This window comes from Pseudophryne corroboree, chromosome 6, assembly GCF_028390025.1.
Source record: "Pseudophryne corroboree isolate aPseCor3 chromosome 6, aPseCor3.hap2, whole genome shotgun sequence".
Classification (NCBI taxonomy): Eukaryota; Metazoa; Chordata; class Amphibia; order Anura; family Myobatrachidae; genus Pseudophryne; species Pseudophryne corroboree.
The window spans coordinates 111408784-111436601 of NC_086449.1; the positions used below are offsets into that span (position 1 = coordinate 111408784).

General features: G+C 47.5%; 1 protein-coding gene across 1 annotated transcript in view; it reads right to left on the reverse strand.

The window, feature by feature from the left end:
* LOC134934923 (CD209 antigen-like protein E) overlaps positions 1-27818 on the reverse strand; it is a 90658-nt gene that overhangs the window by 45539 nt on the left and 17301 nt on the right. Inside the window, exons 5-7 of the mRNA XM_063930251.1 lie at positions 15736-15786; positions 13583-13699; positions 1681-1722 (exon numbers count right to left, since the gene is read on the reverse strand). Coding sequence (XP_063786321.1) covers positions 1681-1722; positions 13583-13699; positions 15736-15786 — 210 coding nt within the window. The remainder of the gene's footprint in view (positions 1-1680; positions 1723-13582; positions 13700-15735; positions 15787-27818) is intronic.

Genomic DNA, 27818 nt, shown 5'->3' on the forward strand with positions numbered 1-27818 from the left:
CTTGTCTCAAGGGACAAATCTTGGGAAGGGTACAGAAAAAATATCTGCTGCTTTGAAGGTCCCAATGAAATGGAAAACGTTTGGAACCACCAGGACTCTTCGTAGAGCTGGCTGGCTAAACTGAGCGATCGGGGGAGAAGGGCCTTAGTCAGGGAGGTGATGAAGAACCCGATGGTCACTCTGTCAGAGCTATAGCATTCCTCTGTGGAGAGAGGAGAACCTTCCAAAAGGACAACCATCTGTGCAGCAATCCACCAATTAGGCCTGTATGGTACAGTGGCCAGACAGAAGCCCCTCCTTAGTAAAAAGCACATGGCAGCCCACCTGGAGTTTGCCAAAATGCACCTGAAGGACTCTCCGACCATGAGAAACAAAATTTTCTGGTCTGATGAGACAAAGACTGAACTCTTTGGCATGAATACCAGGCGTCATGTTTGGAGGAAACCAGGCACTGCTCATCACGAGGCCAATACCATCCCTACAGTGAAGCATGGTGGTGGCAGCATCATGCTGTGGGGATGTTTTTCAGCGGCAGAAACTGGGAGACTAGTCAGGATAGAGGGAAAGATGAATGCTGCAATGTACAGAGAAAAACTGGATGAAAACCTGCTCCAGAGCACTCTTGACCTCAGACTGGGGCAACGCTCCATCTTTCAGGAGGACAACAACCCTAAGTACACAGCCAAGATATCAAAAGAGTGGCTTCAGGACAACTCTGTGAATGTCCTTCAGTGGCCCAGCCAGAGCCCAGACTTGAATCCGAATGAACATCTCTGGAGAGATCTGAAAATGACTGTGCACTGACGCTTACCATCCTACCTGATGGAGCTTGAGAGGTGCTGCAAAGAGGAATGGGCGAAACTGGCCAAAGATAGGTGTGCTAAGCTTGTGGCATCATATTCAAAGAGACTTGGGGGTGTAATTGCTGCCAAAGGTGCATCAACAAAGTATTGAGCAAAGGCTGTGAATACTTATGTACATGTGATTTCTTATTTTTTATTTTTAATAAGTTTGCAAAAATCTCACAATGTGGAAAAAGTGAAGCGCTGTGAATACTTTCCGGATGCACTGTATGGTGCCATACCAATAATCAGTGATGATGACATGTACATGGGGTGACTACACATGGCTGAAGAATGTAAAATAAGTTATCAACAGTTATCCACTGTAATCAGGGCCTGATCAACCAATAGGGTGATCAGGCTGCAGCCTGGAGCGCAGGATCCGGGAGGGGCACGGCTGGTGCAGACGTCATGTGCGTCATGATATCATGCGCCATCACTGTACCCGCTTGCGCTCCCAGTCCTAGAGTGTCAGCTGATACACAGTGAGGCAGCCTGCACCGCTGCAGCGTTCCCACCCGCCGGCTGCGCTCCCTCATTCTGCATAGGAGGGGGAGGGGCGCCCACTTCTGTATTATTTATTACCAGTTATTTATATAGCGCACACATATTCCGCAGCGCTTTACAGAGAATATTTTGCCCATTCACATCAGTCCCTGCCGCAGTGGAGTTTACAATCTATATCCCTATCACATGTACACACAGACACATTCACAGTCACACTAGGGTTAATTTTTGTTGGAAGCCAATTAACCTACTAGTATATTTTTGGATTGTAGCCTAGGGCGGCTAGAACCCTTAACCAGCCCTGACTGAAATACATGAAGGTGGTGCTTACCATTTTGATTCATGTCTGAGAGTTGATCCGAGAAGTTCACGTCTGAAATGGAATCAGAATTTTGAAGCTCGAATCATTCCATTCATCATCTTTGTCATAGACACAAAAGGCCTCATTTAGAGTTAGGAACAACAAATAAATCTCAGGGAAACCCCTTTCACATCGCCAAAATAACCCAGTTAATTGCTGGGTCGACCCAGGTCGAGGGGCAGTGTGAAAGCACCAAAGTGAAATAATCCGTTTCGAGCAACCCAGCATTTCAGCCCTGGATTAAAGCATGATTAAACACGGATCGAACTTTGCTCTATGGCCCTCATTCCGAATTGTTCGCTCGTTAGCTGCTTTTAGCAGCCATGCAAACACTAAGCCGCCGCACTCTGGGAGTGTATCTTAGCTTAGCAGAAGTGCGAACGAAAGGGTCGCAGAGCGGCTCCAAAATAATTTTGTGCAGCTTCAGAGTAGCTCCAGACCTACTCCTAGCTTGCGATCACTTCAGACTATTTAGTTCCTGTTTTGACGTCACAAACACGCCCTGCGTTCGGTCAGCCACGCCTACGTTTCTCCAGCTATGCCTGCGTTTTTATATGCCACGCCTGCATTTTTTCCCTCACTCCCTGAAAATGGTCAGTTGACACCCAGAAACACCCACTTCCTGTCAATCACTCTGCGGTCAGCAGTGCGACTGAAAAGCTTTGCTAGACCTTGTGTGAAACTACATTGTTCGTTGTAAGAGTACGACGCACATGCGCATTGCGCAGCATACGCACGCGCAGAATTGCCATTTTTTGCCTGATCGCTGCGAACAAAAGCAGCTAGCGAACAATTCGGAATGACCACCTATGTGCAGTGCAGTGTGAAGGGGTCTGACCCCGGTTATTCAACTTGGGACTCAAAAATAGGTGCTGATTGGGTGTTTCTGTGTCTCCTTTTGACACCTCATCTTTGTGAGCCAGAAAAAGTCCATTTTAAATGACATCCATAGTGTTTACATGGGTGACCCGGTTTCATTGTAAAAGAGAACAACCCGGAAATAACCCGTGTCAAAAGTGCAGTGTGAATGTACAGGGGAGTAATGTGCTGTATGCTATAACTGTAAAATGGACCTTACACATGTGTCTGCTGCAAAAGAGACATATCCATCCTAGGTTAGCTGGTGTCCTTTGTCAAATGGTCCCATTATGACCTTTTAATGGAACTTGGCAGTTTGGAAAACATGGATGTCTTTGCCACTGAATATGCAGTAACTGAAACTAATGCCAGGCACTCTGGGCTGACGTGCTGGTACGCTGTCAGCCTCAGAAAACCCCAAAAGATACATTCATGTGTCAGTTTGCTGGATCTACAGTGTTGATGCTTTTTTATACAAGGTTGTGCCCATGATGTGTACTCTCTGGGCGGGATGTACTAATGTACATCACCGCCCATCGCCGCCCAGCAGAGGCGTCACTAGGGTTGGTGTCACCCGGTGTGGTAACTCATGGTGTCACCCCCCCATGATCCTCCTCCTGTATCACACCACACGGAACCCTTAGTAATGTACTAGTACTAGTTTTACTTGTAAATCATAATTCCTGTATATCACTGAATGCAATGGCAATAGTAGTGACATAAACAGCTAACAAAATGAATATCATACCTTTAAATTACAATATCATATGCACAGCCCACATGAACAAAAAAAAAAACCTGTAAAAGCCATATACACTTAAAAAAAAAAAGTTACAGCACTATACTCACCATTGGCTGAAGTCTTACTGTTATGCGGGTCCCTCACCGTGGAGCTCACAAACGGGCAGGCTGTGGGAGACCAAGCAGCAGGAATGCGAAGCTGCAATGCATCATGCCATCAGTGGGATGGGGATAACCAGGCACAGTGGTGGGCGGCCAGGAGCCATTTTAAATGTGGCGCCTACTTGCGAACCAATAGGAGCTTGCGGTCCGGCAACGCTCCTGATCGGCTGTCGGTCCGTGAGCTCAGAATGGCTGGAGGTCGGCGCCTCATTTGAAGTATCGTCAGCGCTATCATCTATAGCTGTCCAGCCCCTGCCTTACCGCTTGTGTCGATGTTCCCTTCGTGATCAGGACCAGGAAGTGACAGCACGAGAGGGCAGTAGATTACTTCCGCCCTTACAGCACCTTAATGTTTTATCCATTCTCCGTTCGTTTGTGGTTATTTCGTTTTACCTATGCACCATTGGACGCTCGACACGCTTTGGGCTGGGTGTCTCGCTCTGCTTCGCTCGCCACAGGTTACTATTAAAAATAGTTTGTGACATGGACCCAGGAGGTTATGGGAAAGGTCCCCTCACGAAAGATAACTAGACGCTACCCTACCTGACCGCATGCCCGGCCCCATCCTCACTACGTTCCCAGTCCCCTCCTCATAGTGTTCACGGCCCTGGTCGCCAGGCACCAATACCTGGTCGCCATGGCGTCTTGGCCGCCGGAATTTGTCGTGCCATGCAATACACACTTACAAAATCTAATCTAAATTACCTTTTATCTTTTTGATAATCAAATAAACATTTAGTATCAGTTGTACAGCAGTCACATAGGGTTGTGTCTATGTTGCCTTCGTGCAAAGGACCTGGACGTGACAAAATGAGTGGGCATGAGAGAACTTCCGCCCTTACAGCTCCTACATGTTTTCTTTGTTCTCTGATTGGGGTATTTTTTTTTGTCTATGCAGCATTGGACCCTCGCCACGCATCGGGCTCGGTGTCTCGCTCGCCACACTTTTCTATTCCAAATAGATTGTGACATGGACCCAGGGGGTTATGGGAAAGGTCCTCTGCACGAAGAGAATCTAGACTCTACCAGTCACATAGGTGTACTAACCTCCCCTGCCGTATTATTTGGCTTGTCTCAGAGCTCTTTTTGTATTATCTTTGCAGATACTGGTCACCGCTCCGCTGCCCGGCGCTACCCATTGCTCCCCGTCTTCATTCTCCTCTCTGCCATCCGCATCATCACCGCCGTGGCCACTGATTCCTCTGCTCTCCGTAGAGCTTAGTCAGCACTGCGCTCCCCCTGTCATCTGCCTAACAGGAAGTTGTGACAAGTGCGCATGCGCAGCTGACAGGGGGAGCGCAGCGCAGACCAAGCTCTACGGAGAGCAGAGGAATCAGTGGCCGCGGCGGTGATGATGCGGATGGCAGAGAGGATAATGAAGATGGGGAGCGTGGGGGCGCAACGGGTAGCGCCAGGCAGCGGAGCGGTGACCAGTAGCCGCAAAGATAATACAAAAATAGCGCTGAGAAAAGCCAAATAACATGGTGGGGGAGGTTAGTACATCCCACCCTGAGACTGTACAGGAGAAGCTTATATCCACTTACTCAGCACTGCAGTCTCAGCTCCAGATGAAAATACAGGCCAGCCCAGCCCCTGCTTCAAGATGTGAGCTGCGCCACAGGACTCAGCTACATGCACCGACCCACACAGTGTCACTGTCAGCTTATCCCGCAGAGTCCCCGCCCGCTCCTCCCAGCGCCTCCCAGCCTCCCTCTACAGCCGCTACAGTGCAGAGAGAAAGACTCGCGAGATGATGATGTCATCATCTCACGAGTCTGTTCTCCGTCGATAGCTCCGCAGCGGCACAGACTGAGACACAGTGCCGCTGCGCTGCGGCTGCCGGACCCCTGTAGCAGTGACAATACCCCGGGCGGTGGCGCACACGAAGCGCGCTGTCCGGTGTCTGTTTAACTTTAAACATAGCGGGCGTGAGTGACTGCGGTCCGCTTTAGGAGGAGGGGGTGCGGACGTGAGAGTGCCTGTACTTGGTGTCACCCTATTGAAGGGTGACACGGGGTGCGGGCCGCACCCCCCGCACCCACTAAGTGACGCCACTGCCGCCCAGTGCCCTGATGCTGATCGCATATGTACTTACATATGCGATCAGCATTGCGGAGGGCAGCTCTTCCGATAAGAGCTGTCCCCTGTGATGCGCAGCGGCAGCCTGACTTCGAGATTCGGCCCCGGGAGTCAGGCCGACCGCAGGGCATGCTGGGAGGGATCCGATCGGATCCCTTACACAGCGATGCGGAGAGAAGCCCATAGGCTTCTATGGGGTATCGCTAGCAAAAGCTGGTGAACCCCCCTGCAGCACTGTCCTGCCGGCTGGGGGATAGTACATTAGGAAAATACGGTAAACGGGGTTTACCGCATTTTCCACTTAGCACATCGCGCCCCTTATCTCAGACTTTAAAGAGTCATAATCTATAGGTGGTTCCAGAGAGCAAGTAGCAGAGACTGAAGGGGAGATGTATCAAACCTTGGAGAGAGATAAAGTGAAGAAGTTACACAGAGCAAACAATCAGCTCGTAGCATCATTTATTCAGCACAATCTATGAAATTACACAGGGATGCCCGATTGGTTGCTATGTGAAACGTCTCCACATTAGCTCTCTCCCAGGTTTGATATATCTCTCCCTGAGTTCTTAACCACCCCCTGGAGATAGGGGTACAGATTGTGGAAACAGAGGAGACTGCCCAAGGACCACTAGACCCACGATTAAGGTAATCAAATGGGGATTGAGTCTAACAAAAAAAAAACATAATTGACATAGGGGCTAATTCAGCATGTATTGCATTTGTAAAGCTAATCACGGACAGCTTTGCAAATACAATCCTTAGCAATGCAAATGCAGTAGGCCTTGCTGCATTTGTAATCCCAGCACTGCGACAGCGTTGCAGCTTGGGATCAACGGGGGTAATTCCAAGTTGATTGCAGCAGGATTTTTTTTAGCAGTTGGGCAAAACCATGTGCACTGCAGGGGAGGCAGATATAACATGTGCAGAGAGAGATAGATTTGGGTGGGTTATTTTATTTCTGTGCAGGGTAAATACTGGCTGCTTTATTTTTACACTGCAAATTAGATTGCAGATTGAACACACGCCACCCAAATCTAACTCTCTCTGCACATGTTACATCTGCCTCCCCTGCAGTGCACATGGTTTTGCCCAACTGCTAAAAAAAAATCCTGCTGCGATCAACTTGGAATTACCCCCAACATCGTGAGCGATGGCCGCAATGTTCCTTGCAGATTGTCAGCTGAGTAAACCTCCTTGGCCTGTGCAGTCCTTGGCCTCACCAGTCCTGCAAAACGGTAGGGATGACATGACACCATTTCCGGCAACATCCCCCCCCCCCCCCAAACGCATCTCCCTGTCAATACTACAATGTGATCACAAGACCGGTTCTGCACATGCGCAGTTTCCCGATTATCATCAAACTGCGCTAAGGATTGCAGGAGCGATCCATACTGAATAACCCCCATAGTCAATTAATTGATAATACAGGTTGAGTCTTCCATATCCAAAATTCCGAGATACAGAATTTTTTTGCGTGACTGAGATAGTGAAACCTTTGCTTTCTGATGGCTCAGTGGACACACACTTTGTTTAAAATTATTAAAAAATAGGAATTTAATACCTACCAGTAATTCCTTTTCTCGTAGTCCGTAGTGGATCCTGGGATGACATTAGTACTGTGGGGTATAGATTGGGCCATAGGAGCCTGGCACTTTAAGAAAACATTAGGGTGTGTTGGCTCCTCCCCTCTATGCCCCTCCTAGCAGACTCAGTCTAGGAAAACTGTGCCCCGAGGAGATGGACATACCATGAGAGAAGGATATAGACATATATAGTGGTGAGGCAACGAATCAACACACAACGATAATAAAGGATAGCATCGCTAACTAGAACAGAGGACAGCAACGCTAAACTTAACCAGGATAGCAATGCTACCCAAACATGGAAGAGGGACAGCAACAGCAGACCCAACAAAGAACACTTACAACCAGGTAAGCAGGAAAATGAAGCACTGAGGCGGGCGCCCAGTATCCACTATGGACTACGAGAAAAGGAATTACCGGTAGGTGTTAAATTCCTATTTTCTTTAACAGCCTAGTAGATACTGGGGATGACATTAGTACTGTGGGGAAGTCCCAAGTTCCCATAATGGGTGGGAGAGTGCTGAGACCCCTGCAAAACCACCTGACCAAACTGAAGATAATTTCTGGCCAAGGTGTCGAACCTATAGAACTTAACGAACGTGTTCAATCCAGACCAAGTAGCTGCACAGCACAACTTTAAAGCAGTTGGTCTTACAGTTACAGCCACCCAAGAAGAACCCACCTTGTGGAGTTGGCCTGGATAGAACTCGGTAGTGAAGAGCTGCCGAAGAATAGGCTTGTTGAATGGTCAACCTGAGCCAACGAGTAATGGGCTGCTTGGAAGCAGGACATCCAATTTTGGTAGCATCATAAAGGACAAACAACGAGTCAGACTTCCTATGATGAGCCGTCCTTTTGACATAACTTCTCAAAGCCCTCACCACATCCAAGGACTTTGGAGCAACTGACGTATCTGACAGAATCGGAACCACTATCGGTAGATTTATGTGAAAAGCCGAAATCACCTTCGGCAAAAACTGCGGGCAGGTCCTGAGCTCCGCCCTATCCTCGTGAAAAATCAGATACGGGCTCTTACAAGATAAGGCCCCCAATTCAGACACACATCTAGCAGAGGCTAAAGCCAGCAGCATGACAGTCTTCTAAGTAATAGATTTCAAGTCCACCCTGTGCAAGGGTTCAAACCAATCTGACTGGAGAAAGGTCAAGACCACATTAAGATCCCACGGAGCCGTGGGAGGGACAAAGGGTGGTTGGGTGCGAAGAACACCCTCCAGGAATGTCTGTGCTTCCAGAAGTACCACCAGTTGTAACTGGAAGAAGATGGAGAGAGCGGAAATCTGAACCTTAATGGAGCCTAACCTGAGGCCCACATCCACACTTGCGCAGGAAGAGTAGAAACCGGGCAAGTTGAAACTACCCAGGAGAATATTTTTTCCCTTCACACCAAGAAACATATTTCCTCCAGATACGGTGATAATGTTTTGACGTGACCACCTTACGTACCTGGTCCATAGTGGAAATAACCTTGGAAGGGAGACCTTTTCTGGCTAGTATCTCCTTCTCAACATCCAAGCCGTCAAATGTAACCGCGGTAAGTCTGGATAGATGAATGGTCCTTGTTGAAGAAGGTCCTTGATAAGCGGCAGAGGCCAGGGATCCTCCAGAGACATGGCCAGCAGGTCTGCATGCCAGGTCCGTCGAGGCCAATCTGGGGCAATTAGAATCGCCCGAACATTTTCCCTTTTGAGTATTTTTAGAACTCTGGGAATGTGAGAGGGATTGGAGGAAACAGGTACGCGAACCGGTAAGTCCACGGTGCCGTCAGAGCATCTACTGCTGCAGCCTGCGGATCCCTCGTTCTGGAACAGTAATGACGGAGTTTCTTGTTGAGACGAGACGCCATCAGGTCGATCTGTAGACAGCCCCACCGGTGAACCAGTTGTTGAAACACCTGAGGCTGAAGACCCTATTCCCCCGGGTGGAGGTCGTGCCTGTTGAGGAAGTCCGCTAACCAATTGTCCAGGCCTGATATGAATATGGCTGAGATGGCCTTTTGTCTCCACCCAGAAGAGTATCTGCGTCACCTCTTGCATTGTGGCCCTGCTTCTTGTTCCTCCCTGTCAGTTTATGTACACCACCGCCATGGCGTTGTCCGACTGCATCTGGATGGCTTGATTTTGGAGAAGATAGGAGGCTTGCAGACGAGCATTGTAAATCACCCCGAGTTCCAGAACATTTATCGGGAGTATAGATTCCTGACTTGTCCACATACCCTGGGACTGAACCCGTTGGGTCACAGCACCCCAACCTCTGAGGCTGTCATCCGTAGTCAGTAGAGTTCAGGATTGGGTACTGAAACTCCAACCCTCCACAAGGTGAGAGACTTGTAGCCACCAGACCAGGGAAATCTGTGCTTTTGGCAACAGGGTTATACTCTGGTGCATTTGCAGGTGAGACCCTGACCACTTGTCCAGAAGATCCAGCTGGAACGGACGGGCATGAAATCTGCCATACTGGATTGCCTCGTATGAGGCTACCATCTTGCCCAGTAGGTGGATGCAGAGATGAATCGAGATCTTGCGTGGTCTAAGCACCGAGCAGACCATAGCCTGGATAGTCCATTGGAAGGAATACCTTCTGAGACACCATGTCCAGAATCATTCCCCGGAACTGAATTCTTTGTGACTGTTCCAGGTGAGACTTCTTGAAACTTAGGATCCACCCTTGGTCCGTAAGCAGGCGAGTAGTTAAGTCGACATTCCCTGGACACCGCCTTTATCAGGAGATCATCCAAATAGGGGACTATGTTGACTCCCATCCTGCGCAACTGCAGCATCACCTCCACCGTGAATTTCATGAATACCCTTGGACCTGTGGAGAGGCCAAAGGGTAAGACCTGAAACTGGAAGTGGTGGTCCAGTATAGCGAACCGTAGGTAAGCCTGATGAGGAGGCCATATGGGAATATGTAGGTAAGCATCCTTGACATCCAGGGATACTAGCAACTCCCCCTCCTCCATACCGGATACCACTACCCTCAGGGACTCCATCTTGAATTTGAACACTCTTAGATACGGGTTAGAGGATTTTAGGCTCAAGATGGGCCGCACCGAACCGTTCGGTTTCGGTATAGCAAAAAGGCTCGAGTAAAAACCCCTGTTGTGCAAAGGAGGAGCTACTGGAACAACAACCCCCATTTGTAGCAATTTTTGAATGGCATCTTGCAAGGTAACCCTTGCTACGGGTGAAGCTGGTAAGCTGGACTTGAAGAATCGAGTGCAGGTGGTGCTTGAAATTCCAACCGGTACCCTTGAGATATGAGGTCCCTCACCAAAGGGTCCCGGCAGGACTTTGTTGAAGGCGATCACCTACCTAAAAGTCGCCCTGCTGCTGGGGCCAACCGTCACGCAGAGGGCTTCGTGGATGAGGATACAGAAGCCTGGTCCAGCGATCCAGCAGCCGCTGGTTTACAGGACATACCGCAGCTTCCTTTAGCAGTATTTAAGGCGCCTCTGGCTCTGCCTCTGAATCCCGCCACACAAAAGGACTGCAGAGAGGGCCCAGGGTACGGACATCTAGCAGGAGGTGCAGCAGACGGCAGATAGATAAACTTACCCGCCGTCGCCTGAGAAATCCATTGTTCAGTTCTTCCCCAAACAAGGCGTCTCCTGTAAAAGAAAGATTCTCCACACCTTTTTTGGAGTCGGCATCCACTGACCATTGTCGTAGCCATAGAGCCCTGCGAGCCGAGACTGCAATAGCTGAGGTACGGCCATTGATGAGACATAATTATTTTACGGCCTCACTCATAAAATTTGCAGCATCCTGAATATGATGTAGCAGTATAATGATGTCCTCCTGAGGTAGGGAGTCAAACCCATTTATTATATTATCCGACCATTTTACCATGTCCCGCAAAATCCAGCCGAAAGCTATAGTGGGCCTTTGAGCTACGCCCACTGCAGCATAGATTGATTTGAGTGTAGTCTCAATCTTGCGGTCAGATGGGTCTTTGAGTGAGACAGTCCCAGGTACAGGCAGTACAAGTTTACATGACAGCCTGGACACTGAAGTATCCACAGACGGGGGATTTTCCCAAACTTTCCTATCCTCAGGAGGGAAAGGAAAATAATTTAATACCCGTTGAGGTGTTTTGAATTTCTTGTCAGGATTGACCCATGCCTCCATATCAAGGGAGTTTAATTCTTTTGATACAGGAAAGGTGGCAGAGGATTTTGGTTTTACACTGAAAAACAATTCCTCTTCTGGTTCTGCCTCCTTATCCAGTATGTTGAGGACCTCTCCAATAGCATAAATCAGGGCCTCAACACCCCGGGACAGAGAATTATCATCCTCCACATCAACCTCCCCTTCATCCAGGTCTAGTAACTCAGTATCAGAGTCAGACTGGAGTACTTGTGCGAGCGTGCGTTTATGAGAGACCAACAGAGGGGGCTGAGGAGTGTATCTGTGGTCAGCAGCCTTAACAAAAATATTATCTACAGATTGTTTAAGGGTTTGCCTTTCCTGTCTGGCAGTGGCTAACTCTGTATTAATATTATTAATCATGCTTCTGAATTATTCTAACCATTCAGGTTCCTGCAGACTACTACCCTGAGAGGTTATAGAACACTGGTTACATAAGAGAGACCCTTTTGATGAAGGTGTAAGTTTTGTGTTACATGACACAGTCTTTTTCCCAGACATTCTAATGCAGAGACACACAGAGTTATGTGAATAAACACAGTGTATTTACAACACAGATAGTAAGAATGCACAGCAACCCCAGACAGTCCGAATGCAGTGACACAAAGAGGCTTGGGACCAGCACACAATACCCAGGCAAAGCAGCACTCCGCTGGGTATATTCAATATATATTAATTTTGTACTGCTAATATGCTCCCCCCTTTCTATAAAACCCCCTGGTACCAGTACAAGTTGTGGTTCAGCAGGGTCGGTGGAGGAGCAACTCATATCCAGAATACCATAAGTATTCTGGATAAGAGTTTTTTCCATATTTTGGAAAATTTATTTACCATAATAAGATATCTTGGGGATGGGACCCAAATCTAAGATCCAAAATACTTCTGGTCCCAAACATTACAGATATGGCAGACTCAACCTGTATTACCAAACCCAGAAGCAGACCTAAAGATATGGATGAAGATCATAATCCATTCACTAGCGTTTATGACGTTGTCATAATCATATATTAACACATATAATCTACCAGTGGTTAATAGACCATTTTAGAAATTATGGGGAGATGTATCAAACCTTGGAGAGAGATAAATGGGTCTGTTTACTACGTCTTGGAGAGAGATAAGGTGTATGGAGATAAGTACCAGCCAATCAGCTCCTAACTGCCATGTTACAGGCTGGGTTTGAAATTAAAAATGATGGTTAGGATCTTGTTGACTGGTACCTTATCTCCAGTCCATACACTTTATCTCTCTCCAAGACTTAAGTCCCATACACTAGAACGATATGTCTGAGGCTGAAGTCGGGGGCTATTTCCCTTGAACTCTCCCAGGAGCTTCCCGGGAATGGTTCCATACGATTCCATACGATTTGGTACAATTTGCATGCAATATATCTTATGCGATCCCAGCCATGCCTGCGGGAACCGACATATCACGAGTGCAGCACTAACGATCTAGGGGAGCCGATCCAACCCTCGCGGGAACGCGCATCGGATCGGAAACACATCCAAAATGCCCGATTTCACCCGCTATATCGGCCCGAATGCCCGAAATTGGATGAAATTGGGCATTATCGTCCTAGTGTATGGGGCCTTTTAGTAAATAGACTCCAAAGTACCAACCAATTAGCTTCTAACTGACATTTTTATACACAGCCTGCAACATAACAGAAAATTATTGGTTGGTACTTTATCGCTCTCAACTTTATCTTTCTCCACACTTTAATACATCTCTCCCAATGCAAAGGAAAACACCAAAGGTTCAACTGTAGTTACACACTCATAAGAACAAGCTTACTGCTGAGGGAGGGGTCCTGGGCAGCCCTAACCTTTACTGAGCATGCCCTGCAGCAAGCCCTCCTTGCACTTGGGGACCCTTGGGCTACTCCTTATACAGAGTGATGTCTTCTGGGAAATAAGTATGTAATGGATAGGGAGAGATTGAATCCCTCATTTGATCACACTGCGTGAATTGGTGTAAAAAGCATAATAATACAGTATTACTTACGAGGGGTCCAGTGTTCCATTAATTTAGTGGGTCCATCAATGTCTATTGGACCATTTATGTTTTCTTTGATCCTACTGAGTAGATGACAAAATACCACATTGCAGGATCTACAGTAGGAGAGGATGACCAGACTGCAGCAATCATTGTGGGACCAACCAAATCAGGGGACAGCCTGGACTCCAGGCAAGTAATATTCTGGTTTTAGTAATATTTAATTCATAGCGACTTTATGCACAACTGACATACACAACAATCTGTCCACTTGGAAGCGTTACTTACAAAATATGATCATGATGCCGCTTATTATAATGTAGAGCACGAACATAAGGATCAGCCAGATCACTATCATTAGTTTAAATCCACCATCTTTGTGGTTCGTCTCAGAACTTGGAGCATCTATGAGAGATATAGAGATATAATATGTACAATATCATATGGACAAGGGATTTATATTTATATGATGTGGTAAATCACCTTACTGATAGTTATATCTCAGTGAGTTAGTTTACATCATCTGGTGAGGTTTCTTAGCCTCAAATTTGTATGGTCAAGTTCCAGAATAAATAGATTTGGCACATCGGCACAATTACAAATATACTGGGGCATATGTAATAGGGTCCAAGATTGCCAGAGGTGCGGGATTCCGGCCAATCTCTGACTTTTTTTAAAAGGGCAATCATTTACAAGGCAAAACCATGGCTTGTAAATGATTGCCGCTTTAAAAAAAACGCCAGAGATCATGCGGCATCTTGCACCTCTGGCAAACTCAACCCTGTTACTTATGCCCCACTGTGAGCACCGCACCTTTTGGATCAGTGGGAAAGTCAGATTGCAGTTGAGTACTAAGGATGTATTCATGTCAAACAATTCTGCACTTGATGGCCCATATTCACTGGTCTGTGATGTTGTTTTTCTAATATGTTGAATAAATTAATATTTGCTTTAGTGCAATAACAATAAATAACCTCTGTATCATTTTCATCTGTTCTTCATGGAACATGGGGGGTCATTCCGAGTTAATCGCACGTGGCAACTTTTTGCTGCTCGTGCGATCAATCTGACGCCGCCTATGGTGGAGTGTATTATAGCATAGCAGGGCTGCGAACACTTGTGCAGCCCTGCTATGCTAAACAAGCTTCAAGTAAAACAAGACCAGGGCTGCAGTTACTCACCCAGTGCGACGGATCCAGGGATAAAGGTCCAGGTCCTGACGTCCGCCCTCCAAACACCTGGACACGCCTGCATTGGACTCACCACGCTTGGAAAACGGTGAGTATCCGCCCCGGTACGCCTCTCGCCTGTCCGTCTTCTTGCGATCGCTGCTGCGATCACATTTCTCGCTGGCGGCATCGTTGCCCGGCGGCGATCGTCCCCAGGCAATGACGTGCGTGCGCAATGCGGCCGCCGCGCATGTGCATTTCCGACCCATTTGCACCTCAGCGAAGAACCGCTGCATGTGAACGGGTCGGAATGACCCCCCTGTAGGGGGTGTTCTGTCTTATGCTTAGCATGTAGGACCTGGAGCAGTAATGTCTGCAAATTACTCCTTTACTACACAGATGCGGCGGGAGAGAGAACACTAAACTGAAGAAGGGGGCATTGGGCTGAAGAAAGGGGCCCTGGTAGGTACATGACCTCAAGAATGGTAGGGGCGTTTAATATGTAGGGGAGGGGTGGATAGTGGAGTGTGCTTAATATTTCATAATTTTCTGGTGGGAGGGCAGCTTGCTTGACTGTTGATATCTCAAATTCCTGAAAATAGATTTCTTAGCTGTGAATGGGATAAAAAATCTAGAAAGTCTCACCTTTCAGGATGTACTCGGGACTTGGGGATCAGAGTTCAGGAGCCAGAACAATCCACAAAAGAAAATATAAAACTTCATACGCCTGGTGTGGAGCTAGAGCAGGGACCAGCTGCTGGAAGGCTGATATCTCTGGTTCTAGGCATAGTAGAGACAAGCTGCCAGTGTCCACCGAAAGGGGAGCTTTCGGATTATACGCTCAGAAAAACTCTAAATCAGAGAGAATCCCAGATTTCTGGCTGAAAGAGCAATTAACAGGCTTGTTAATGGCTTTGAAGTCAGATTTCTCTGGTTCCCCAGGGCCGATTTTAAAAAAGCTGGTACCCCTGGAAAGAGGAGACCCTCAGATATCAGCCTAAGGCCCTTATACTCCTGTGTCCCATGGGCAAGTGCCCATTGAACCCATATGAAAAGACGGCCCTGTTCATACCATTGTCTAATTCGCCTGCGGGCTTCCTGTGTGAACGTTACTCCCTGGGTGACAACAGGACCATTATAAATTCTCCCTAACAGTGTGATGATGTAACGCTCTACTCTAGTGTTTTACTTATTTGCAGCCATATGTAAATGATTTCATTTTAGCAGAATACTTCCCCTTTTAATAGTTGGCAAGCGTCTATGGGTTCTCACCTGTCAGGTCTCTGAATGCTGCATTTACAGCTGTTGATGAGAAATTAAGGCCTAATGAAAGAAGATTGGAGAAAGTGATATAATTGGATGCAATGTAAAGAGCATGCTGTGACCCCAACCTCACATTTTTCACAAGCCATTCATCTTCATGCGGACCTATCGGTCAAATATTTCATAAGTAAGTGGCTTTTATTCTAGACACTATTGCACTAGTAAAGCAAGAATAGAGAAGGCTGAAAAGTCAAGTATAAATATAAATGAAAACAATCAACTTGCCCCCAGGAGCTATCATGGCTATAAATTTGGAGCGAAAAGAAACACAAAGATGTATTGGCATAATTATGTAATTTTAGCTCTTGCATGTTCATTCATGTAAATTGTTCCTTACTCTATGGGGCCTATTTATTACCATCCACATCCAAGGATACGGATGTGAGGTGATAAAATCGCCCATAATCGCACTGTGATAACTGATTACATCGCAGGTATGTCCCTGTGATGACACTCCGCAGCATCATCGAGGTATTTTTCAGGAAAAATGCAACAATGTCCTGCTGCACATGCGCGTAACGGGCAGAATCGCTGATACCGCAGATGCCGGGTCAACCCCCCGTTGCGACTACCCCCCAGTGCGCCGCAGACGCCCTTCCCCCCCGCATGTCAATATAATCACCAGTCCAGGGAGCCAGTCCATGCTGTTCCTGCTGGGCGCTGGATCATGTGCGCTTCTGTGACCCCCGGTGCTGTAAAGTGCGCTGCCGTTTTGCAGCGTCAGTTTACTGCACTGGGGGTCACAGCTCATGGAGGACCCAGCAGCTCGCACAGGAGCACCAATCACCGGCTCCTGGATGGGTAAGTATGTTTTTTGGGGTTATTTTACTTTTTGTTTATTATTACTTTTAAGCAGTGATCAGCTTGTGTGTCCATCGGACGCACATAGCTGATCACCGGAGGCCAGTGAAAACAAATGCCCTTTAGTACATTGGAGTGATACTAAAAACATGTGAAAAGGGTGTTAAAGCACACTTTTTCCAAAATGTTTTAGTAAAAATATTGATAATAAATAGGCCTCTAAGTCTTAAGAGAAAACTATCAAATTAAAAAAATAGAAAAGGAAGATCAGGAACACTTTTAATATCCATGGGCCTAATTCAGTAAGGATTGTAAATTCTGCTAATTAGCAGAATTTGCAATCGTTTGGAGCGCATGCTGGGGGTCGCCCATCGCTGGGCAAGGCCACCCAGCATGCTGACCGGAGCCTCCCACCGTTGAACAAGCAGAAATTGCGATCGCATCTTCCTGATCGCAGTGGCTGCGTGTGACATCATGCAGCCACCGTGATCACGCCTCGACGTGCCACCGTTTGTCCTCCTCCACCCCCGTTCGCTTCACACCGCCCCCGCAACGCTCCATCTCCTCCCTAGAAACGGAGTGTTGCCCACCCCGCAACAGCCTCTGCCTGATTGACAGGCAGAGGCGATCGCATTTTCTGCAGCCCCCCTGCAGAAAATGTTGCCGCATACGCAGGACGAGCGCTGTGCATGCGCCCGCTGGGCGCTCGTAAAAATTCCAGTTGGATCACGAAAAAAACACACGGCCGATGTAATCTAAAAACAAATATAAAGCAATTTGCACATGTACAGTGCCTTGATAAAGTATTAACCCCCCCCCCCTTTGCATTTTTCATGTCTTGTTGCCTCACAACATGGAATTAAAATGGATTGTTTGAAGGTTTGCATAATTTCATTCACAGAACATGCCTACAACTTTGAAGATGTGTTTTTTTTTTTATTGTGAAGCAAACAACAAATAGGACAAAATAACAGAAAACTTCAGCGTGCATATCTATTCACTCCCCTAAAGTCAGTACTTTGTAGAGCCACCGTTTGTGGCAATTACAGCTGCAAGTTGCTTTGGATAAGTCTCTGCGCCTGCCACATCTTGCCACTGGGATTTTTGCCCATTCCTCAAGGCAACACTGCTCCAGCTCCTTCATGTTGGATGGTTTCCGCTTGTGAACAGCAATCTTCAAGTTCCCACTTGGATTGAAATCTGGACTTTGACTAGGCCATTCCAACACATTTAAATGCAGAGCCGGCCCTAACCAATATGATGCCCTAGGCAAGATTTTGTGTGGTGCCCCCTAGCACCACCGCTAGTTCTGCAGGACATGCCTGGCACGAGTCAGCTGGCAGCTCTGCTAACGTTGGGGCGCCTTTTGTTTATGAAAATGCGTCCTATTTGCATTACTACGTGACTAGGATGCACAAGCAGCTTTTGCTGATTAAAATGATATGCAGCATGCCTATATTCTGTGTGCGACTGCGGCTGTATCTGCATACAAAATGCTACATTACAGTGATTTCCAAAAATACACTGCAACGTAGCATTTCGTATGCAGATACAGCCTCAGTTACACACAAAATATAGGCATGCGACATATCATTTTAATCAGCCGAAGTTGCTGGTGCCCCTAAGCATACCAAATGCCCTAGGCATTTGCCTAGTTTGCCCATGCCTAGGGCCGGCTCTGTTTAAATGTTTCGCCTTAAAACACTGAAGTGTTGCTTTAGCAGTATGCTTCGGGTCATTGCCCTGCTTTGCTCAAGAATATCCCTGTATTTCGCACCATCCATCTTTCCCTGCTGCTGAAAAACATCCCCACAGCATGATGCTGCCACCACCATGTTTCACTGTGGGGATGGTGTTCTTGGGGTGATGGGATGTGTTGGGTTTGCGTCAGACATAGCGTTTTCCTTGGTGGCCGAAATGTTCAATTTTAGTCTCATCTGACCAGAGCACCTTCCTCCATACATTTGGGGAGTCGTCCACATGCCTTTTTGGCAAACTCAAAATGTGCCTTCTAATTTTTAACACTAAGTAATGCTTTTTTCTGGCCACTCTTCCATAAAGCCCAGCTCTATGGCGTGTACGGCTTATTGTAGTTACATGCGCAGATACACCAGTCTCTGCTGTGGAACTCTGCAGCTCCTTCAGGGTTACATTTGGTCTCTGTGCTGCCTCTCTGATTAATGACCTCCTTGCTCAGTTTGTGAGTTTTGGTGGCCAGCCCTCTCTTGGCAGGTTTGTTGTGTTACCATGTTCTTTCCATTTGAAGATGATGGATTTGATGGTGCTCCGGGGGATCATCAAAGATTTGGATATTTTTTTATAACCCAACCCTGACTTGTGCGTCTCAACAACTTTGTCCTTAACTTGTTTGGAGAGCTCCTTGGTCTTCATGGTGTGATGCCTCTTACTTAGTGGTGTTGCAGCCTCTGGGGCCTTTTAGAAAAGGTGTGTTTATACTGACATATCATGTGACACTTAGATTGCACACAGGTGGACTTCATTTCACTAATTATGTGACTTCAGAAGATAATTGGTTGCACCAGACCTTTTGAGGGGCTTGATAGCAAAGGGGGTGAATACAAATGCACATGCCAATTTTACATTTTTTATTTATAAAAATTATTTTTTATATAAATTTTTCACATTTCACTTTACCTACTCAGGGGGACATTTACTAAGCAGTTATAAGAGCGGAGAAGTGAGCCAGCAGAGAAGTGGCCCCATCAATCAATCAGCAGCTCTGTATCATTTTATAGTATGCAAATTATAGATGTTACATCAGTGCTGATTGGTTGCCATGGGCAGGACCGGCTCCAGGCCTACTAGCACCCTGTGCGAGAAAATGTAAAAGTGCCCCCTCCCATATTCGCGTGCGCTCCTGGAAAAGTGGGTGTGGCCTCTGAAAAAGTGGGCGGGGCCTCACAACTTCATATTATCACACTACAAATAAATATATTTTCACACCCCCTCTACGCACACAATTAGCAGCATTACACATAACAGCTACAGTAGTGTTCCTTACACACAATGTCTCCAGTATAGTGCCAGCTACACATAAAGTCTACAGTAGTGCAGTGCCAGATAGACATGACATGCCCCGCAGCAGTGCCAGCTACACATGACATGCCCCCAGCAGTGCCAGCTACACATGACATGCCCCCCAGCAGTGCCAGATAGACATGATATACCCCCCAGCAGTGCCAGATAGACAGGACATGCCCTGCTGCAGTGCCAGCTACACATGATATGCCCCCCAGCAGTGCCAGCTACACATGATAGTGTTCACTCTAAGATTTTTTAGGGCAGGGGTGCTGATCACGGGGAGGGCACATTTTGCATTTGGGAGGGCACATATTTAAGTTAGAAGGGCAAAATTATGTACATACTGTAATGCTTGTTGCTCCGATCAAAATCATGGACCTTGCGCGCCGAAGGCGCGCATTAAAAATTTAGGGGCGTTGCTTCGTGGGGAAGGGGCGCGGCCACATAATAGTGGCAATTCGCATTACACCACACAGTAGTGCAGCTAATACACATTGCACCAGATAGAACCTCCTATACACACTGCGACAGGTAGAGCACGTTAAGACACTTTGTGCCAGGCAGAGCACGTTAGACACTTTGCACCAGGCAGAGCACGTTAGACACTTTGCTCCAGGCAGAGCACGTTAGACACTTTGCGCCAGGTATTGCACTGAGACATGGGAACACTGCATGATATGCCCCCCAGCCGTGCCAGCTAGACACGACATGCCCCCCAGCCGTGCCAGATGCACATGACATGCCCCCCAGCAGTGCCAAATGCACATGACATGCCCCCCCAGCAGTGCCAAATGCACATGACATGCCCCCCCAGCACTGCGAGAAACATAATTGCCCCCACAGTGCCAGATACATAAATGCCCCCCACAGTGCCAGATACATAAATGCCCCCCACAGTGCCAGATACATAAATGCCCCCCACAGTGCCAGATACATAAATGCCCCCCACAGTGCCAGATACATAAATACCCCCCACAGTGCCAGATATATAAATGCCCCCCACAGTGCCAGATATGCCCCCACAGTCCCAGATAGATAAATGACCCCACAGTGCCAGATACATTAATGCCCCCTCACAGTGCCAGATAAATGCCCCCACAGTGCCAGATACATTAATGCCCGATCACAGTGCCAGATAAATGCCACCACAGTGCCAGATACATCAATGCCCCCCCCACAGTGCCAGATAAATGCCCCCCCACAGTGCCAGATACATTAATGCCCCCCCACAGTGCCAGATAAATGAATGCCCCCCACAGTGCCAGATAAATGCCCCCCACAGTGCCAGATAAATGTCCCCCACAGTGCCAGATACATTAATGCCCCCCCAGTGCCAGATATGCCCCCACAGTCCCAGATAGATACATGATCCCACAGTGCCAGAAATGCCCCCACAGTGCCAGATACATTAATGCCCCCTCACAGTGCACAGATAAATGCCCCCACAGTGCCAGATAAATGCCCCCCCCCCACAGTGCCAGATAAATGAATGCCCCCCACAGTGCCAGATGCATTAATGCCCCCACTGTGCCAGATAAATGTCCCCCACAGTGCCAGATAAATGCCCCCCACAGTGCCACATATGCCCCCAGTACCTGCCGTGCCGAGGGAGGGGGAGTGCTGCTGTACGTGCCGCTGTCTGACACAGAACTGTGCGCGCTGTGCGGCGCCGGTGTCTGACATCAGACGCCGGCGCCGCATAGCGCACACAGCTCACTAACAAGCGGGAGGACAGCAGGGGAGATCAGGGCCGGCTCCAGGCTCCGACATGGCGGCGCCAGCGCGCGGCGCCCTTTAAGGGTGGCGCCCTGCGCGGCCGCTCAAGTCGAACATGCCTCGAGCCGGCCCTGGCCATGGGCAATTTCTCCACTGGCTTACTTCTCTGCTCTTATCACTGCTTAGTAAATGTCCCCCTTAGACTATTTTATGCAGATCCATCACATAAAATTCAGATTTAAAAAAAATTACAGGTTGTAATGTATCAAAATAGGTAGAAAGCCAAGGGGGTTGAATACTTTAGCAAGGCACTGTATAAATTATCATATGATAAGCATTATGGTGACAAGAACAGCACTTTTTAAATAAATATATTCATCCCCTTAACAAGAAATGTATATATACGCTATGGAGGAAAAAAAAATAGAGAGACAAAACACAATTCCAAAAACAACGCACATTGGGGGTAATTCCAAGTTGATCGCAGCAGGATTTTTGTTAGCAATTGTGCAAAACCATGTGCACTGCAGGGGATTCAGATATAACATGTGCAGAGAGAGTTAGATTTGGGTGGGGTGTGTTCAATCTGCAATCTAATTTGCAGTGTAAAAATAAAGCAGCCAGTATTTACCCTGCACAGAAATAAAATAACCCACCCAAATCTAACTCTTTCTGCAAATGTTATATCTGCCTCCCCTGCAGTGCACATGGTTTTGCCCAATTGCTATCAAAAATCCTGCTGCGATCAACTTGGAATTACCCCCATTAGCTCCCTTGGACATTAATACGCCCCTTCACATGGCAAAATATAACCCATATGGTATATGGTAATGTACAATAATTACAAGCACTAATTACAAGTATTGATGAGAGGGGATACCAGGATGTCTTAACCTTTTGTTTTTTTCAGCAGCTCAGCACACTGTTCTAAGCACATTTTCTTAAATCTGACCATAGACTGTTATACTTCTCCCAGGCATTTAGCAGACACGGGGTAATTCAGACCTGATCGCTGGGCAGCGATTTTTGCTGTCCTGCGATCAGATAGTCGCCGCCTACTGGGGGAGTATATCTGAGCTGTGCAAGTGTGCGAACGCAGTCTCTGCGCAGCCCAGTACTTACTCAGCCGCTGCGATCACTTCAGACTGTCCAGGATCTGATTTGACGTCAGACACCCTCCCTTCCAACGCTTGGACACACCTGCGTTTTTCCAGACACTCCCTGAAAACTGTCAGTTGTCACCCACAAACACCCTCTTCCTGTCAATCTCCTTGCGATCGCTTTTTTCGCACCTTCCCGTCACTATGCAGCGATGCCCAGTGCAGTCGTCCGACGGGTCTGCACATTGCGGTGCATACGCAGGCGCAGTTCGGACCTGATTGCAGGCTGTGAGAAAAAGCAGCCTAGCGATCAGATCTGAATTACCCACCCCAGGTCTAAGTAGGGAGTTGTGTGGGGCATACGTCTCTGCTTGACTGGAGAACCCATGAGTGGTTCCATTGTCTTTGCCCTTTGTATGATAAAGAATTAAGTTATAAATAAGGAAAGCCAGTCTCCACCTCAGCATCTGTCCATAGCCTCCTCTGGACCAGTGTGGCCAGCTTTGGGTGTTGACTAATGACCATCAAAACCTCTTATTATAAAAGAAGGGCTAGGGCTCTTTGAGTGTCTATCATTTTATTGGTGGCATATGCAATCTCTCAGTCCTTTAACTTTAGAGAGAGATAGGCCACTAGGTGCTCCTGACCATCATCCCCTATATGGCTCAGCATGTTTTGCAAGGTGATTGTGAGCCACCATTGAATGTCAGGAGCAGCTATCACAAAGGGCGGTACTAGTGCAGCCTTCAGATGAATGAAAACTTGCTCACATTTGGGTACCAGATCATCTGTTGGACATACTTCTTAAAAGTCCAGTCTGTCAGCAGTTTGGCAATCAAGCTGTACTGGGGTACACGTTTATGGAAGTTCAATGCCATCCTAAGGAAAGCACCCACTTGCTATTAGATTGTCTAGGAAATTTGGAATGGCTTTGACTGACTCAGGATATATCATGGTGCCTTCAACCTGGTGCCCAGAATATAGCATTTCCCGCCATCCCCATATGACACTTGTCAGGACATATGGCCAGCAATTTCTGGCTGATGCACCTCATTACCTGAGAACTTCCTAACTCACACTAAAGCTGGTTATGTCATCCAAGTATGCCTGGGCAAATAAATGACACCCTTAGACAGTACTTATATGGTACGCTACTTTCCAGTGGAGAGAGGTTTAGAGATTATTTATTGAGAAGGGCATGGAGGTGAATTCGAACAGCCGAATAGGAGAGATGAAAGCAGTCTATTACTGCACCTCCCTGCTAAGGTCTCACTAACACTTATTAAGATCCATGGTTGATACATAGTTCGCTGCCATGACCCTGTCTAATCACCTGTTTAAGCTAGAGGTAGTCCATGCAAGACCGTGTGGTTCTGTCCTTACTGGGGACTAGCGCAACACTCATTGCACAGGTGCTTTGAGATGGTACAATTACTGTCAAGACTAGTATTTGTCTAGTGTAGTTTTATTGCATGTCATAATTTCTGCATTGTACATGTGACTGTGTGTGTGCATATACAGCTGCTGCGTGACTTCCATTTCTTGTATCTCACTCAGATTGCTATCCCTATATTCTGTACCCTGAGGGGGCTAAGTGCGTCAGGGTTATTATTTAATATAGGTGATTCACAGGATATGCTTATTGTGTCTTTTTCCTTGTGATTTTCAGTCACCATATACCTCTTGATTTCTCTGTTTGTATTTACACTGCACAGGGATTTCTTGTTAAGGTTTTGGACTGCTGTTCTTGTACTGGGTTGCTCATAGACTGAGATTTCAGTTATGTCAGGTACAAGGGGCGATGGAGCTGGGGCTGCTCCCACATTGCATGGTGGTGACGCTACAGACACGTTAGAGGAAAATATAGCAGCAGAGGGTTCAGGTTCTGGGGGTTCCTTATCCCCAAGTGGAACTGTAGCAACGGGGGTTCAAAATGACCCGCCTTGGGCTACTTTCTCCATGTTATTAAGTACGCTGGTAACTAAACTTACGCCACCTGTGGGACCTCATATGCTGGTACAACCGCTTATGGTCCCTGCGGTTAATCCGCTATGGGCAGATCACCTGTCCAATCAGTTACAGTGATTGAACCAATCACTGACTAAACAGAAATCTAACCCTCACCCGCCTAAGACCAAGGGGTCCTCTAAGCGGGCGATTACTTTCTCACAATCCACCCACGTCCTTGATACCTCGTCTGATGAGGATGGCATGTATACTGACCCCACAGACACTGACCCTGACTATTCTGATGGGGAATCGGTCTCTCAGGTGGATGTTCCTGACTTATTGGAGGCTATCAGGCTAATTCTTCAAATTACTGATGATCCAGAACCTGATGCTGCCCCTAAGAAACCAGAAAGATTTAAACGTCAGAAAGTCATTAAACAAGTTTTACCTCATTCTGACCATTTAGTTAACATATGTCAGGAATCCTGAGAAAATCCGGGAAACATATGTTCTGAGGAAGCCGCCGATCGGACTCTAAGGCGGGGAAACGCGTTAACCAACTATTCATACATTAGCAGCCGGCTTCTATTTATTCCCCCGCATTGGGGAGAGGAATTGGACTTTTGCGATCTGCAATTGACGTGGTGTCCGAGGAGAAAACAGTGCTTGCTGTGTGGTTTATATGGGGCGTGCAGCCCGACACGGAAAGCGGATGAGCGCTCACCTCTATATTGTTGTTTCTACTTGGGACAATGTTAAAAGCCCTTGCATTGCTGGCGGGCAGCCCGAGAACAAAGAGGAGACTGATCTCTGTGTGATGTGCCGGGTGTGATGTGCCTGATGATAGCGGAGTGCTGACGAGCACCATTGGTGAGTTACTGCTATCCTACACTAATTACAACAAGGCTTTTTGACTATACCTCTGGATATGTCCGCATATAAAGGAATAGCTACCAGCGGCCGGGAGGATTGTATATAAGATTGCCATTGGGCTTCTAGTCAGGTGGAACAAACTACCAGCATTTGGACACTTTAAACTCCTTCAAAGGACACTCATCATAGTTCCTTTTGAACTTTTTAAATGTGCTTGTTTTCAAGTGGGGCATATTTTATTTACCGGCCGGTAATTTATTATATTGATTTATTAATACCAATTGTTTATTTTTATGTATGTTATATTATAATTATTAAAACAAACAATATTTGAATATCAGCGCTTCTTTTTTCTTCACTAGTGGAGATTTTTTTTTTTACACCTCATAAGAAGATGCTGGCTCGCTATCCCCTCGCGACGGAGCTAAAAAAAATTGGGAAACACCCCGCCAGTGGATTCGCAAGTGGCGCAGCTGGTTGTATCCTCAGCTCTACCTGTAACTACCGTCACTTCTCTGAAAGAACCGACGGATAAGCGTGTGGGGGGTTGTTTAAAGGCAATTTACACCCTAGCAAGTGCTGTGCATCGACCCACTATTGCAGCAACATAGGCTGCAGAAGCTATTGAAGCGTGGGCTCAGGAGGTGGAAGCAGAGCTGCCTCCCATCTTTTCTGATAATGCTAGACAATGTCTCCCGTATATTGTCACAGCCTCTCATTACATTAATGAGGCGGCTTCTGATGCCGGTATTCTGGCGGCCAAGGCTTCTACTACGTCCGTTTTGGCCCGCCGGATTCTATGGTTACAGAACTGGTCTGTGGATCTGGATTCTAAGAAAACCCTGGAGGTGCTCCCTTTTAAAGGAGACATTCTTTTTGGAGAGGACCTCAACAAGATAGTGGCTGGCTTAGCTTCTGCTAAAACAGCGTGTCTACCTAGTACTGCTCCTTCGGTACCGCAGGCTAAGAGTATTTCTTTTCGCTCCTTTCGTCCTTCAAGTAAAGCAAAAGGCCAGGTGTACACGAAACAGGCTCGCACTTCCAAAACCTCTAAGCCCAAGCCTAAACAGGCCTGGGCTGCCCATCAGCCTGCTTCCGAAACTGACAAGCCTGCTGCATAACGGGGCGGGCCTCCCTCTGGGGGATCTCAGAGTGGGAGACCGACTTCTAGGGTTTACCCAGGAATGGTTGAAGACCACTTCTGATGCCTGGGTATGGGAAGTTGTCACTCGCGGATACGCCATATCCTTCAATAATCGTCCCCCTCATCGATTTTGCCTGACAGACGTCCCTTCGGATCAGGTGAAGGAAAAAACTCTTCACTCAGTGGTACAGTCCCTACTGGACACAGGAGTGGTAGTACAGGTGCCTAGTCCCGAAACCGAATGGGTCCTCTCGGCCCATTCTCAACTTCAAGTCCTTGAACAGATTTGTGAGAGTCTCCAAGTTTCGTATGGAAACTCTTTGCTCTATTGTTCTGGCCTTGGAGCCTGGGGATTATATGGTCTCCCTGGACATACAGGATGCTTGCCTGCATATTCCTATTGCAATGTCACATCAGCAGTACCTGAGGTTTGCTGTGGGCAACCTCCATTATCAATTTCGGGCTTTACCTTTTGATTTGACCACGGCCCCGTGTCTTCACAAAGGTCATGGTGGTAATGAGAGCTGTACTTCGCCATTAAGGGGTCAGGATCCTCCCATATCTGGACGACTTGTTGATCCTGGCAAATTCCCCAGAAATTCTCCTATGTCATCTGGATCTGACGCTCCAGTTTCTGCAAGCCCACGGGTGGCTCATCAACTGGAAGAAGTCTTCCCTGGACCCTGCTCAGAGCATGGTGCACCTAGGGGCATTGATGGACATTTACAACCAGAGGTTGTTCTTGTCTCAGGAGAAGGTCCTGAAGCTTCAGGACAGGATTCAATGCTTCCTATCTCGTCCGCAAGTGTCGCTACACTCGGCAATGCAAGTGCTAGGTCTCATGGTGTCGGCTTTTGACAGGTGAAGGCTCAATTCCATTCCCGCCCTCTACAGAAACTGATTCTAGCCAAGTGGGATGGCCTGCCTCACCGGATCAGGTCTCACATGATCTCCTTGTCTCCGGATGTCCGTCTGTCACTGAGCTAGTGTCTGCAGGACCATCGATTGAGCAGGGGTCGTCCCTTCTGGATCTCCAGCTGTGTCCTCCTGATGACGGATGCCAGTCTGAGATGTTGGGGCGCGGTGCTGGAGCAACACTCCATTCAGGGTCGGTGGACCAAGGAGGAGTTTCTCCTCCCGATAAACATTCTGGAACTGCGAGCGGTGTTCAATGCTCTGAACCTGGCCAAGTATTTAATAAAGAACAGGCCTGTTCAGGTGCAGTCGGACAACGCCACCATGGTGGCGTACATAAATCATCAAGGCGACACTCGAAGCTGCATGGCAATGAGGGAAGTATCAAGGATTCTTCAGGGGGTGGAACGTCATCTGCCAGCCATATCGGCAGTGTTCATTCTGGGGGTCCTAAACTGGGAAGCGGACTTCCTCAGTTGTCAGGACGTACA